Source organism: Orcinus orca, chromosome 13, assembly GCF_937001465.1.
Source record: "Orcinus orca chromosome 13, mOrcOrc1.1, whole genome shotgun sequence".
Classification (NCBI taxonomy): Eukaryota; Metazoa; Chordata; class Mammalia; order Artiodactyla; family Delphinidae; genus Orcinus; species Orcinus orca.
This window is the reverse complement of record NC_064571.1, coordinates 53,655,493-53,670,951: the sequence shown is the minus strand read 5'-3', so window position 1 is coordinate 53,670,951 and position 15,459 is coordinate 53,655,493. Positions and strand designations below refer to the sequence as shown.

The 15,459-nt window shown below is 34.8% G+C and overlaps 1 protein-coding gene across 1 annotated transcript; it reads left to right on the top strand.

The window, feature by feature from the left end:
- Window positions 1-23: 23 nt before the first annotated feature.
- CRIPT (CXXC repeat containing interactor of PDZ3 domain) lies at window positions 24-7,533 on the top strand. Its single transcript, XM_004264989.4, has 5 exons — window positions 24-166; window positions 2,167-2,232; window positions 2,992-3,046; window positions 6,200-6,303; window positions 6,623-7,533. Exons 1-5 carry the CDS (start codon window positions 151-153, stop codon window positions 6,685-6,687), a joined length of 306 nt encoding a protein of 101 aa, XP_004265037.1. The 5' UTR covers window positions 24-150; the 3' UTR covers window positions 6,688-7,533.
- The last annotated feature ends 7,926 nt before the right edge of the window (window positions 7,534-15,459 follow it).

Below are 15,459 nucleotides of genomic sequence, written 5' to 3'. Positions count from 1 at the left end.
GCGGCTTTCCAGGTGTTGGATAGGCGGGGCGGAGAGCGGAAGGGCCGGAAGTGGATTTTCGTAACCCGGAAGGGGAGTGCTTCCCTGGCTGTATTGTTAACTTCTTCCAGCTGCCGCTCGTCCTGCGGCTGAGGGAATCGTCGCGGAAGGATGGTGTGCGAAAAATGTGAGTTAAGGAGACTCTTCTGCGGGAGAAGGAGGCTGGGAGAACCTAACTGGATTTCCCCGGGAACTTTGCTCTTTCTTTGTTTTTCCTTCGGCCACAGGTCCTTGATTCTAGCCTCTGTCCTCCTATACTGCCCTTTGACCATTCCTGCCCTCCCCAACGACCGTATCGTCCTGTATTTGCATTCAGAGTGGTCTCAGTTTTGCACCTCTGTTTATTTCCGTTGCTTCCCATCAACCCCGGGTATCATCCTGAACTGCTTCTTGACGGGCTTCCTCCCTTCACAGACCCGCCGGGTTGGAATGGATCTTAAAAGTCACTTCCACAGCATCTGGAGTTGATGGATTTAGTAAATAAAAGTACCGGACGCCCAGTTAAATTTGAATTTCAGGAAAACAACAAATAATTTTTAGTGTAAGTATGTCCTATGCAATGTTTGAGACTTGGCTCTGTTTACTGCTCCTCACTACAGTAAGTGCTTTGTCCCAAAGCACGCACTTTCAGGACATTCTTTACTAAAAAAAAAAAAAAAAAAAGTATTCATTGTTTATATGAAATTTAAATCTAACTGGGTGTCCTGTATTTTATCTAACAAACCTAAGTCAATATCCCATCCAATGGCTTAAATGCTCTTTGCATGAATGCATAGAGGATTGAGGCACAGGGGTAGGAGAATCTCACCACCTTCAAAGCAGTCTGTGTAGATTTCACTGGCTTTTAGAAAAGTCTTTCCTCCCTATAGTTGCCATCCAGTGATTCTAATGCCAACCCTTGAGATTTAGAAAATATCTTATGGTATTTTGACCTCACAAACTGGTTATGTGTTTTAAAAGAGCTGTCATATCCCCAAATCCCTTTTTCCTACAGCTAGATATGTCTGACTCTTCTGTGACAATTTCAAGTCCTCTTATCCTGATAATTGTCTAATTAATATGATCCACTTTGTTTATATCCCTATAGTATATAAAACTTGGAACATAGATGCCCTTGAGTTTGAATCACAGTTTTTATATTAAGTGAAAGAATGACCATGGATGGTTACTTTAATAAATTCTCAGGGTGCAGAGAATAATTTGGGATTTCTATATTTGGAGCCTGGCATTCAGGAGGACCCTCCTCAGTGAGGCCTCAGCTTACCTTTTTAACTGCATTTTCACTAAGCCTTACCCTTTTCACTTCAGCCAAACCAAACAATATTTTGCCCGTATGTACCCTGAGTTTTCAATGCCTTTCCCCAGGATGTGTCCCTTATTCAGTTTACCTTCATCTTCTTTTCTCCTCTTTCTTCACAGTCTCATTGCCACTAACCCTCTCTATTGTCTTCCCCACAAAGCTTCACTGGATTTCCCTAGCCAAGATTATTTCTTCCTCCATGGAATTTCTCCTAGTACTTGAGCTCTCAATTGTCATACTATTTACTTTCCAGCTTATATTTTAGTTGAATAATTCTTAACTTTTTTTTGGTTCTCTGAGCCCTTTGAGAATGTGATGAAAGCTGTAGACTTAACATAGTTTATTAAAAAATGGATATACAAAAGGTTTGTGTACAATTTAATCTTGTTCATATATTTCCTAAGGTCTACCTGTGAAACTCAGGTTAAGGACTACTATTAGAGAAATCAGTGTGCTATAAATTCCTTGAAATCTAGAGCTTTATCTCATTTGTTTTATTTTTATCTGTACTTTGTACAATGGCTTATACATCAGAGATGCTTAGTAAATATTTATGGAATGAATAGATTTATCAGATTTGTTTAAAGGATCCATGTACAGAGGAAGCCTATTATAAGCCATACTATTATCCACAAATTTTACTGAAGTCAGCTATCCATTGCCCACAGTTAATATCTTAAGTCTCAGTTCACTGGCCCCGACCCCAGCATTAACAGGCTTGTACATAATATGACTGGTGATGCCATCGCGAACTTTAGGCACAATGTAGTGTATTTATTAAATAGTAAACACTAATCTCCCTTACTTTTACTGTCTTGTTATAACAGGTGAAAAGAAACTTGGTACTGTTATCACTCCAGATACATGGAAAGATGGTGCAAGGAATACCACAGGTATTTTTCCTTTTAGAACATGGAAACTGAATCAGATACTTCTGTGAATAATGTTTTCACTTTTACATTATTTGTAAAATGATATGTTATGTGTACAATGTATTTTATCTGTTAAACATTAAGGAATACTAGATACCCCAACAATTTAATATCTTTTCTATTTAGTTCTCTCAGTGACATGTCAGGGTTCCTAATTTGATAGGCAGGAGATAGCAAAATATTTAAATGATTTTTAAGCAATGAGTATATCACAGTAATTGATTTGATTCAGCTTAATTAGAGTTAGTATTGAAAGCCCCCTCTCCTCACCTGATTTTTATATTCTTGAACAAATTATTTAAATGTTTTCACTTTCATAATCATTAAATACAGTGAAGATGTTTTCAAAGGGAAGAAAAAGAAACATTTTTACTGTATTCAAGATCAATGGCACCAAAGTAGCGGCATCTAGAGTTTACATTAGATATATGTAAATATAGACCCATTCCTAGAGTCCTACTTTGAGTTTGAGAAATAAAATGATTGCCTTTTATCCAAATTTTTATTTTCCTAGTAAATAATTGTGTGGTTTTTTTTTTTTAAGTAGTGTCTTTGAAACCTGGTACTAAATGAAATTTTTTAAAATTTTGATATAGGCTAGTCTGCTGGTAGGAGGTCACAAAATGAACTTTCTAACTAATTGTTAAATGTTTCATGTATGTGTTAATGTGTGAAATGTGTAGACATAGCACACTGAAATACATGTATATTTCAATGCAGAAAGTGGTGGAAGAAAGCTGAATGAAAATAAAGCTTTGACCTCAAAAAAAGCAAGGTAGGTATAAGAGCATCTATAAAGCAGTCATATTAATTTCCACTCTTTTTAATATTAAGTGTATTGGAATGAATTTGTTTTGCCTCATTCTGTTGTGATAAAACATAGTTAGATAGTTCCAAGCATGCATAACCAAGCTGTCTGTTATAACCTGCTGATTTCACCCTGTTCATTTTCACTGTATCAATATATAAAGATATTATACATTATTTTTATAATTTCACCAGAAAGCATGACTTATTTTTTCTAGTTCTTAATTTTCCTGCAAATCAGAGGCCGCAGAGAAATGTGGACAGGTCATGAGCGCTGGAGTCAGACCTAAATTTGAATCTAGATTTTGTTACTGTCTAGCTCTGTAACCTTAAGCAAGTTAAACCAGTTCTAAACTTTTCTGAACACTACTTTTTTACCTAGGAATAGGGATAAAAATGTCTCCCACCATAAAAACAATTTTTGACACCATACTCTATTATATCCAGTCTTAAAAATTCCATGAATCCTTCCAGCTGCCGTCCCATTTCCTTGCTTCCTTTTACAGAAAAAGTTTTCAAAACCCTTATCTAGATGGTACTTTCTCAGTGTCCTTAAGTTTTATTTACTCCTTCAGCCGCTGTAATCAGGCCTCCATCTCCACCACACTCCTAAACCTACTCTTGTCAAGATCACAGGTGACCTTTAAAACTGATGGCTACTTCTCTGTTCTTACCTTATTTAACCTTTCGAAAACTCTCTTTTTTGCAACACTTTATTCTCTTGTCTTTGAGATACCACACTCTTCTTTCCTCTTAACTCACTAACTGTTCCTTCTCAATTGAGTGCTTCTGGTATCAATCCTAGACTTTTTTTTTTTTTTCTATTTATAAATTTATGATCTCTCCTCAAGTGACTTTAGTCCAATGGCTTTAAATTCAAACTGTATATTAATGAATTCCACATGTATATCTCAGTCCTGACTTTCCTGAGCTCCAAACATATATCCAGTTGCCTCCTTGACTTTTCCAATTTGATATCTGACAGGCAACCTCTTTTTCCTTCAGTCGAATCATAGTCTTCTCATCATTGCTCTATGGTCCAATCTAGCTGTGCAAAACTGGAATCCCTAACTGATTTCTTAATTTCCCTCACTTCCCATATCCACCAGCGAGTTCTTTGGCTCTACTACCAAAATATAGCCTGAATACACCTGCTTCTGTTCATCTCACTGCTATTACCCTCTTCTAAACCATCACAGTTTCTTACTTGGGTATTATAATAACTTTCTGTCTCCCTGCTTCCTCTCTGGTTCCCTATAGTTCGTTCTCATAATAACCAGGGTGGTCCTTTAAAGGGCATGTAACTCCTTTGCTCAAAACCTTGCATTGGTTTTCTTTTTACATTGAATAAAAGCTAGGTCCCATACCATGTTCTTACAGGGTCCTCTGTGATCTGGCCCCTCCTGCCTCTCTGACTTCCTATTGTGCCAACTCCTGCATCAGATATGCCAAGCCCACTCCCATTGGAAGAGGTTTGTGCTTACTACTCCCTCTTCCTAGAATGCATCGCTAAGAGCTTAACAGAGCTTGCTCTTTCTTGTTACTTGGGTCTTAGCTGAAATGTCATCTCAGAGAGGGTCCCTAACCAGCACCTAAACTAATGTCTTCCTTCCTTCCCCTCATGTCCACCACAGTATCCTCTCTGAATTTTCTCTACAGCAGGTATTATTATCTTAAAAGTGTGGTTGTTTTCTTACTTATTATCTGTCTCCTCTCACTAGAATGTCAGATTGATGAGGGCAGAGGCTTTGTCAAGTTCATCTTTGGTATTTAATAATAATAATAAGGCTTTTAACACGTAAAATGCCCGACACATAAAGGTGCTTATTAAATAATGGGTATAAAATAGCATGATAGACTTAAACTTCAATGCATTGTCACATTATGTATTGTTGACTGACTTATTGATGTCTTCTAAGACCACGAGGTTATTATTGACCAAGTTGTTATGTTTTACAGAGTGTATAGTTTTAGGTACTTCCAGTTCCTTTATGCTCCCAAACTTACTTCAGTGTCATTAATAAGTAGCTATTACTTTTGGGTATTTTAAGTATCTCACTTTGGAAAGTGTACGTAAGATTTCTGAGACATTAAAATGTACATTTTAGAATAAAATATGGTTTTAAGAAAAAGCAATCTCTAGACATGTAGGTCCAAACAAATTGAGCTTATTATTAAAAGGAAGAATAGTGTCCACTCTTAACTTCTCTTGTGGGAAGTAAAGTGACATTCTTTTGGATTTGGAAAAATTAACCTTTAAAAATGAGCTGTTGTATCATACCCAAGAGAAGAAACCAGGTCTAGGACAGTGTTGGTATTCAGTATATGAGTACGGTTACAAAAAGTTATTGCCAATTTAATGGGAAGTATTTCCTCTAAAGTTATTTTGCCTTCCAGTCACTGTAAGGTCACATTTTTTTTAGTAGAAACTTTTTTATCGAAAGGGATTGCATCAGTTAATTGAAAATGTCAGTTAAAGTGGGCAATCATTAAAAGATACACATACTTTAAGTCAAAGCACATAACTGTACATGCATTCATCAGTCATTTGGCATTGAGACAAGGCTTTTTGAATATGAGTCTACTTTATAATTTTCCTTACATTAATCATAACCAGAATATATATTTCCAGTATCTTTAAGGTAGAGCAAGAACTGACACTTGTAAGGTGCCAAGTCCTTCCACTTAGGATTTTTCCTCAATTTTTAAGTTTTCTTACCCATGCCTAATTCCATAGCAGTTTTAATGATTCACACTTACCTGGTCATCCTAAAGTATTCATTTAGTTTTTAATATAATCAATCACTCTTTGTGTACTCTTATTACATGAGTTTCCTTAATATTATATCACATGAATAGATTGACAAATACAGCTGTTATAAACAGGTTTGGGATTACATACAGCTGACTCTTTACAAGCATACAGCTTACATGGAAGGGGCAGAAGTGTGGAGACATATTAAGAGAGTAGCCAGTTAGAAGAGTGCTATGCATATCAATTGTAGAGCTTGATAGAGGGAACAGAGAGCATGAATTAATCACATTTGTTACTTAAGTGAGGTTATTTAAGAGTATTTCTATTGTATTGTACATTTTTCTTTCTTTAAAAAAAAATCTCTAGATTTGATCCATATGGAAAGAATAAGTTCTCCACTTGCAGAATTTGTAAAAGTTCTGTGCACCAGCCAGGTTCTCATTACTGCCAGGGCTGTGCCTACAAAAAGGGTAAGTTTCCTTTAATACCATTTTTGAATTCATATCAAACCTACTTCTTTTGATACTGATTTGGATAACATAGTGAAGGAGTAGCCCTTCATAAATTAGTCAAATGCTCTTTTTTCTAAGGCAAAATAAACTTAGAACTTGTCCTAGTTAAAAGTATATATTTTCTTTTTTTCTTTTCTGATGCTGTTAAATTATGTTTTAAGCTTCAGGAGTGACTTAAATAAACCAAATCATTTGTATTGGTTAGCTAGTAGATTAGTATTATTAGTTATTATTAAGATTTGATTACTTACATGAGTTTTTTGTTTGTTTGTTTTAGGCATCTGCTCTATGTGTGGAAAAAAGGTTTTGGATACCAAAAACTACAAGCAAACGTCTGTCTAGATGTATTGAAGTTTCTGGCTTTCCGTATGATTTTACTTTTTGCTTGAATTTTCAAGGCATAATATAGATGTTAAAGTTACAAAATAACATGTCTTAAGACAAGTTTAAACCAGGGAAGTAGATTGGTATTCATTTTTGTGCTCTCAAGAAGTTCTGAACAGCAGCAGTGTAACTAGTTTTTGCCTTAAGTTTTTATTTTCCTTACAAACATCTTATTGAACTGGGATAAGTGACAAATTTAACGAAAAATATTTTCCCAGTTCTGTATGCACTTTTTATTTATCATTACTCATGTAATTTTTATTATCCTTTCCCTCTACTTTATAGATATTGCAAAAGTGTGAGAAGGAGGTTATTGATATTTGGCTTTGAACTTGGCATCCAGATTTGGAATTTTTCCCTCATTCCCTTTTGGTTGCATAGTTCTTAGGATCAGCAGTCCCTTAATTAATTGCAGCTTCATAAGGCATTTAAATATCTGAGATCATTATTGCTAAATAGTTCCTTAAGTAATTAGCCCAGGCCCAAATCAAACAAAAGTTGTATTTATGTTATTTTTTATTTGTTCTTGAAGCCAAAGTGCCAATATCTTTCATATGAGAATGGGAATGCAAGGAACACTCCACACAAATCCAAATGAATACACTGGATTTCAGAAAAACACACATTACACATATTACCTTGAATTCAGACCATCATGAAAGCCAGGAGAACAGTGTGCATCCATGATGATGTGTAACGAATGAATCACCATTCCTTGGGAAAGCGCTTTGAAGCAGAAACCAAACTTCTTTTTAACCTCCTCCTCTTCTCCTTCCCCCACCAAAAATAAATAGACTAAGCAAACATTTTGACTCTTTTTTTTTTTAATATATATATATAACATAGACTGCTGAAAGACTACTTTGAGGTTTCTTTTTCTTTTTAATTGAAGTAAAGTTGATTTACAATGTTGTATTAATTTCTGCTGTACAACAAGTGATTCAGTTATACATATATATACCTTCTTTTAAAAATTCTTTTCCTTTATGGTTTATCACAAGATATTGAATGCAGTTCCCTGTGCTATGCAGTAGGACCTTGTTGTTTATCCATTCTATATATAATGGTTTGCATCTGCTAACCCCAAAATCCCAATCCATTGCCCTCCCCACCCCACCCGCATTGTTTCTGTTTCTTAGATAGGCTCATTTGTGTCATATTTTAGATTCTACATATGAGTGATATATGGTATTTGTCTTTCTCTTTCTGATTTATTTCTCTTAGTATGATAATCTCTAAGTCCATCCATGTTGCTGCAAATGGCATTATTTCATTCTTTTTTGTGGCTGAGTAATATTCCATTGTATATATGTACCACATCTTTTTTATCCATTCATCTGTCCATGGACATTTAAGTTGTTTCCATGACTTGGCTATTGTGAATAGTGCTGTGCATGTATCTTTTTGAATTGTAGTTTTGCCTGGATATATGCCCAGGAGTGGAATTGCTAGATCATATAATAGTTCAATTTTTAGTTTTTTGAGGAACCTTTATATTGTTTTCCATAGTAGCTGCACCAACTTACATTCCCACCAACAGTGTAGGAGGGTTCCCTTTTCTCCACATTCTCTCCAGCATTTATTTGTAGACTTTTTAATGATGGCCATTCTGACCGGTGTGAGGTGGTACTTCATCATAGTTTTGATTTGCATTTCTCTAATAATTAGTGATGTTGAGCACCTTTTCTTGTGACTGTTGGCTATCTGTATGTCTTCTTTGGAGAAATGTCTTTTTAGGGTTTCTGCCCATTTTTTGATTGGGTTGTTTGTTTTTTGGTTATGGAGTTATATAAGCTGTTTGTACGTTTTGGAAATTAAGCCCTTGTTGGTCATGTCATTTGTATTCTCTCCCAGTCTGTAGGTTGTCCTTTTAATTTTGCTTATGGTTTCCTTTGTTGTACAAAAGCTTGTAAGTTTGATTAGGTACCATTTGTTTATTTTTGCTCTTATTTCTATTGTTTTGGGAGACCTTAGAAAACATTGGTACGATTTATGTCACAGAATGTTTTGCCTATGTTCTCTTCTAGGAGTTTTATAGTATCATATTTTATATTTAAGTGTTTAAGCCATTTTGAGTTTATTTTTGTGTATGATGAGAGGGTGTGTTCTAACTTCATTGATTTACATGTGGCTGTCCAACTTTCCCAACACCACTTGCTGAAGAGACCGTCTTTTTTCCATTGTATATTCTTGCCTCCTTTGTTGAAGATTAATTGACCATAGGTGTGTGGGTTTATTTCTGGGCTCTGTATTCACTTCGAGGTTTCAGACAAAGATTTTTCTTATGCTACCTTCAGAGGTACAGGACTTCTGCTTTTGAAACCTGCAGCTTACTGTGGAACACCAAAAAAGTATTCCTTATTGCCAAGTGCAATATAAATACATAATACTATAAAATGGAAGAATAAGGCAACATGATGATATATATGGTATAGATATCACATTTTTATTTGTTTTAAAATACTATGGAAAGTATTTAAAGTTTTAACTGTTTAATTTATCTATAAGGTTTTTTTCCCTAGGATACATTCTTATTCTTACCCAGAAAAATCGTAAGGGTAATGCAAAATATAATAAATAACAACAGCTCTGAGGTCAGGAAGTATCTTCTCATGCTTTAATTGGGGATTTTAAACTAAAATCAATACAAGGGACCCATAATAGGACCTGGTTAAGAGTGACCCAGATCCATCAACAGCTGGGTTGGTCAACTTTGGGAAACTACATTTCTCATGTATCAGCTGGGATCTGGACTTCCCCAACTCATATTTCATATTCATGCCTTGACTAGCCTTCTTCTGTAAATGATCCAACAGCCAGACTGAGGTTCTCCAATGAAGATATTTGTCAGTATTATACCTCAGAATAGTTTAAGTATTATAAACCTTCATATTCCTGAAATAACAATATGACTCCCATAAATTGAATAGAAGAAGTTATTAAATGAGGAAGAAATTCCCAAAATAAAACATGAACATAAAGTAGTTTTTAAAAAGAAGACGTAAAAACAGAATAGATAACATTAAGATGACAGGATTAAGATCAAACATAGCTTTTATTAGAGTAAATAACATGTTTTTAAAAAAATCTCAGATTGTATTTAATATGTGTATATGTCAGAAACAACTTAAATTCCAACAAGAACACTTCTTAAGTTCATTCATTCATTAAAATATGCAGCCATCAAAATGGTACAGGAATTACATATATGTCCAGAAGTTTATATATACAGATAGAAGACATCTGAAAGCTACTAGTGCTGTTTTTCTCTTTGGGGTGGAACTAAGGGTTGAGAAAAGAAACAACCCTTTACAGCCTCATGCCAACTACCTAATACTTTTTAGCTTCTAGTTCCCTTACCTGGGGGAACAGGAGAGTACTAATAATTTTAGTATCTTAGAAATATATATTTACATACATAGATATGTATATATATTTTTTGAGAATTTCAAGCAGAAGAAATATATACATTGTTCTGCATTTCAACTTCTTAATGTTTCTCCTATTTACCATTTTCTCTCTATCTCTTGTTACATGTTTTTTGTCTTGATCACATGATGAATACACTGCAGACATCATACCCTTTAATACTACATACATACTTCATAAGAACAAACATACTAAGTTTGGTTATCAAATTCAGGAATTTAACATTGATATAATACTTTCATCTAATCTGTAGTCCCTATTCCAATTTAATTTGCTGTTCCATTGGTAGTTTTTGTTTTCAGCTACAGGGTGTAGTCCAGGATCATATGTTAGATTATCATGACTCTAATCTGGACCAGTTCTTCAGCCTTTTTTTATCTTTTATAGTATTGATTTATTTGAAGAATACAGGACAGTTAAAGTATAGATGATCCTTCTTTTTGGGTTTTTCTGATTCTTCCTTATGTTTAGATTCAGGTTATGCAATATGGGCTGAAATACTATGAGTGATATGTCCTCCCAGGGTCACATCCAGACTCCCAGAATGTCCCATTGCCTATTATTGGTGATGTTAATTTGATCACTTGGGTAAGAAGTTGTCCAGTTTCTCCACTGTATAGTTCCCATTTTTTTCTTTTGTGATTAGATAATTTGTGAGGAGAAAGTTTGAGACCAGGTTGATTGATATTCTGTTCCTCATCAAACTTTCCCCTCCTAGATTTAGCATCTTTTGATAATTCTTGTCTGAATAAATTTTTACTGTGCTGTTTACAAAATTGATTTTTCTAACACATTATTCTTTCTGTATTAATTAATTGTCATTCTGCTCTAAGGAAAAGGTTTCCCTTTATCTATTTATCATGAGTATAGAATAAGTGCTTTTTTTCTGACCATTTGAGTGTTAGTTACAGATAATTCCTCTTTACCCCAAATATTTAAGTGTGTATTTTCTAAGGACAGGGATATTTTCTTCCATAACCACAGCACAATTATCAAAATCAGAAAATTAGCATTAATATAATACATTATCTAATATTTTCCATATTTCACTAGTTGTTCCAGTAATGGCCTTTGTTGGGGGGAAAAAATAGTCCAGGATCCAGTCCAGGATAACACATTACATTTAGTTGTCAAGTCTCTAGTCTCCTGTCTGGAACAGTTCTTCAACCTGTCTTTCAAAAATGTCAAGGTCATGAAAAACATATACCAGTTATTTTATAGTGTCCCTTAATTTGACGTTTTCTGATGTTTGTTTATGATTAGATTGAGCTTATGCATTTTTGACAGGAATATCATAGAAGTGATGCTGTGTCCTTTTCAGTGCATCATATCCTGATACCAGTTGTCCCATCACAAGCTGTTAATTTTGATCACTTGTTTTAGGTGGTATCTGTTAGATCTTTCTGCTGTAAAGATTCTTAATTTTTTCTTTTAAATTAACAAGCATTTTGTGGGGAGATACTTAGAGACTGTAAATATTCTGTTTCTCAGCAAATTTTCATACACTAAGTTTAGCATCCAGTGATGTTTCTTGGCTGAATTAATTGCTACTCTGATGGCTGCCAAATTGTGGTTTTCCAATTCTGTCACTCCTTCTACATTTACTAGTTGGCATTCTACTGTAAGGAAAAGACTTCTCTTTCTCACTTGTATTAGTATGAACTCATAAATTCCTATCTTATTCAGTCTGTTACTCTCATTTGTTTTAATGTCAAATTTCCCCATATTTGGCCAGTGGGAGACCTTTTAGGCTGGCTTCTGGGTCTTTTTGACATGTTTTTATCATTCTTTGAGAAATTTCTTACTTTTCAGCACAAAATGTTCCAAGTTTATCTTGTTTTTTTCCCTCCACCCTATCCCTGGAATCAACTATTTCTTCAAAGATCCTTAGTTTCTTTTAGTAGAGAATGGTGTTTAGAAACTAAGATCTGGGCCTGCTGGGTGTCATTGTTTCTAGGCCCCTTCAACAGAAAGAACTAGGAAACATATATTAAAAATCACCAGTTTTTCTGATATCTCCATTTCCAATCCAACCCCACAGGGTTCTTCCTTGTCTTTACCCATTCCATATTTGTACCTTCTTCCACAGTGAGAACCCGGGCCTCCAGCATCATTATTTGCAGAACTCTGATTTTTTTTTTTTTTTTTTTTAACTTTTGGTTGCACCAAGTGGCATGCAGGCTCTTAGTTCCTGGACCAGGGATCAAACCCGAGCCCCCTGCAGTGGAAGCGTGGAGTCTTTAACCACTGGACTGCCAGGGAGGTCCCCAGAACTCTGAATTTTTTAATACTAGTCATGTGTTTTGTAATTAAAAATAGTTTTAAGTTTTTAAAAACTCTAAGTAAGCAAGTAGGAGAATTATACATGTGAATGTCATTCATTAGTCTGTTACTACAGAAAAAAAGTTTGGGAACTTTTGTGCATGTGCTGCCTCCCAGATAAATTTGGTAAGTGAATAAATGGTAGTAAATACTTGTTTCGAATCAGCTAACATTTATTGGATCTATAATACATTCACATCCCTAATCAGACTACTGTTATTGGTTCCAACTTTTTTGCTCATAAGCAAGAACTTGATAAACAACCCATCAAATTAATGTAAAATTGTAAAAGTAAGGGGTGATGATAGACACAAAGAAAATATATTGAAAGAATATAAAGAGAGAGACTGGTTCAAAAACAACAATTCTAGCAAAAAGAAAAAAAAAGAATAGGAACTAAGGTGATACTAGGAGAATCGAAATGAAGGGACAGATTTGAAAGACCTGATAAAAGATTTGACAGCCTTGTTGACTAAATGAGGAAATCAGAAGTTGAGTCACAGTGGGTCTCATTTAGATGTTGTAATAGTATTGGTTCTCCACCAGAGGGCAATGGTGTTTTTTCTTGGTTTTTAATTTTCCATCATGCTAAAAGATTTGCAGTTTTAGCAACTTAAAGATCAAATAGATGGACGTAAATCTCCAACAACATTGTGAACAAGATATCCAGAGAAACTTAACCATACAATAAAAATCCTGGAAAATATTTACATATATACATATGCATATAAGTATATAAAATTTGTACACAGGTATGATTTTAAAATATAGAGTTGATTAAACTGGCGAGAAAGTGATGATGATCCTCAGAGGCCAGAAACAGAGGGAAAGTGCAAGTCCAAAGTGTAAACTAGCACCAAAGCCAGTACTTGCCTTCAAGAATATCTTCCAATCTCGCAGTGCCTAAAGCCTACATCTTAAAGCATCACGTGCGTGGAAGACAAAGCCTTGGGCTTGAGCAAGGTGGGAAGGTTAGATAAGAGACATGTGCATTAATCATGGAGCCCTACAAAGCAATGATTTCAGTGGATTTACTTTAAAACCCCACTTATACACAAAAGGGCAATGGGAATACGTTCTTATGGCCTTAGCCCTGGGAGGACCAGGGGAAGAAAATTAAAATCTCTCCAGAGACTTTAGCACAAAGATCCAGGGATAGAAAATATGAAGTAGAAATTGAGACATGAGAGGTAGAGGCAAAAGGTCTGACCTACATCCAAAAGAGACATGTTTAAACTTTTTTCATAATAAATAGTTTTTTAAGAACAGGAATGAAAGAGACTTTTTTTAGGCAAGCGAGTTTAAACCAGCAGATCCTCAGTAGAGGACATTCCAAAGGCATACTTCAGGAAGAAGAAAATGAGCTCAAAAATTAATGAAATGTAAGAAAGAATGATCAGTCCCAGAAAATGGTAAATATGCAGGTAACTGTAGACAAACATTGATTATATAACAAGATAATATCTAATTTGTGGAGTTCATAAGAACTAAAATACTAGGAAATATTAAAATATAGTTGATCAGGTTAAGTACTTAAGAAGAAAAAGATATTGACAAACTTTCAACTTGGTCAAGTTAAAAAATACATGTTAAAATTTCTTAAATAACAAAGAATAAAATAAAGAGCGTATTTTGCAAACCAGAGGTATTATATGGAATGAGAGAAAATATATTAATCCAAAAGAAGTCAAAAAAGGAGGGGGTTGGGGGGAAGGCATTTAGAAGAGACAAAGTAAGATGAAGGCAATAAATTCAAATATCTCTATTCACAACTGATGTGAATATACTAAATTTTCCAGTTAAACAAATATTGTCACTTTTTTTTTAAAGTTCCAGCCGAATGCTAAAGTGTGTTTATAGTAAAAGGATGGGAAAGTATATCAGGCAGACACTAACTAAAATAAAACTGGTGTGGCTATATTAATGTAGAAAAAGTAAGTCTTAAGGCAAAAAGCATTACTAAAGGGAAGAAAGACCATTACATACTGATAAAAAGTTCAAGTTTCCAAGAAGATAAAACAATTCTAAGTTATATACTGCTAACGATATAGCTTCAAAATATATAAAACAAAAATTGACAGAAGTGTTCTAGTGAAAGATTTTACGCACTTTTTGCACTAATTCATGAAACAAGCAGACAAGCCTCTTAGATAGCCTCATCCACCAGAGGGCAGACAGCAGAAGCAAGAAGAACTACAATCCTGCAGCGTGTGGAACAAAAACCACATTCACAGAAAGACAAGATGTAAAGGCAGAGGGCTGTGTACCAGATGAAGGAACAAGATAAAAACCCAGAAAAACAACTAAATGAAGTGGAGATAGGAAACCTTCCAGAAAAAGAATTGAGAATAATGATAGTGAAGATGATCCAGGACCTTGGAAAAACAATGGAGGCAAAGATCGAGAAGATGCAAGAAATGTTTAACAAAACCTAGAAGAATTAAAGAACAAACAGAGATGAACAATAAAATAACTGAAATAAACTACACTAGAAAGAATCAATAGCAGAATAACTGAGGCAGAAGAACAGATAAGTGACCTGGAAGACAGAATGGTGAAATTCACTGCTGCAGAACAGAATAAAGAAAAAAAAAAAAGAAAAGAAATGAAGACAGCCTAAGAGACCTCTGGGACAACATTAAACGCACCAACATTCGCATTATAGGGGTCCCAGAAGAAGAAGAGAGAGAGAAAGGACCCGAGAAAATATTTGAAGAGATTATAGTCAAAAACTTCCCTAACATGGGAAAGGAAATAGCCACCCAAGTCCAGGAAGTGCAGAGAGTCCCATACAGGATAAACCAAGGAGAAACACGCCGAGACACATAGTAAACAAATTGGCAAAAATTAAAGACAAAGAAAAATTATTGAAAGCAGCAAGGGAAAAATGACAAATAACATACAAGGGAACTCCCGTAAGGTTAACAGCTGATTTCTCAGCAGAAACTCTACAAGCCAGAAGGAAGTGGCATGATATAC

Bases quoted from the DNA above. Each gene is read 5' to 3' on its own strand.
- CRIPT (XM_004264989.4), top strand. The intron at 2,233-2,991 runs GTATTTTTCCTT...ATTTCAATGCAG, and splicing joins TGGTGCAAGGAATACCACAG to AAAGTGGTGGAAGAAAGCTG. The intron at 6,304-6,622 runs GTAAGTTTCCTT...TGTTTGTTTTAG, and splicing joins GGGCTGTGCCTACAAAAAGG to GCATCTGCTCTATGTGTGGA.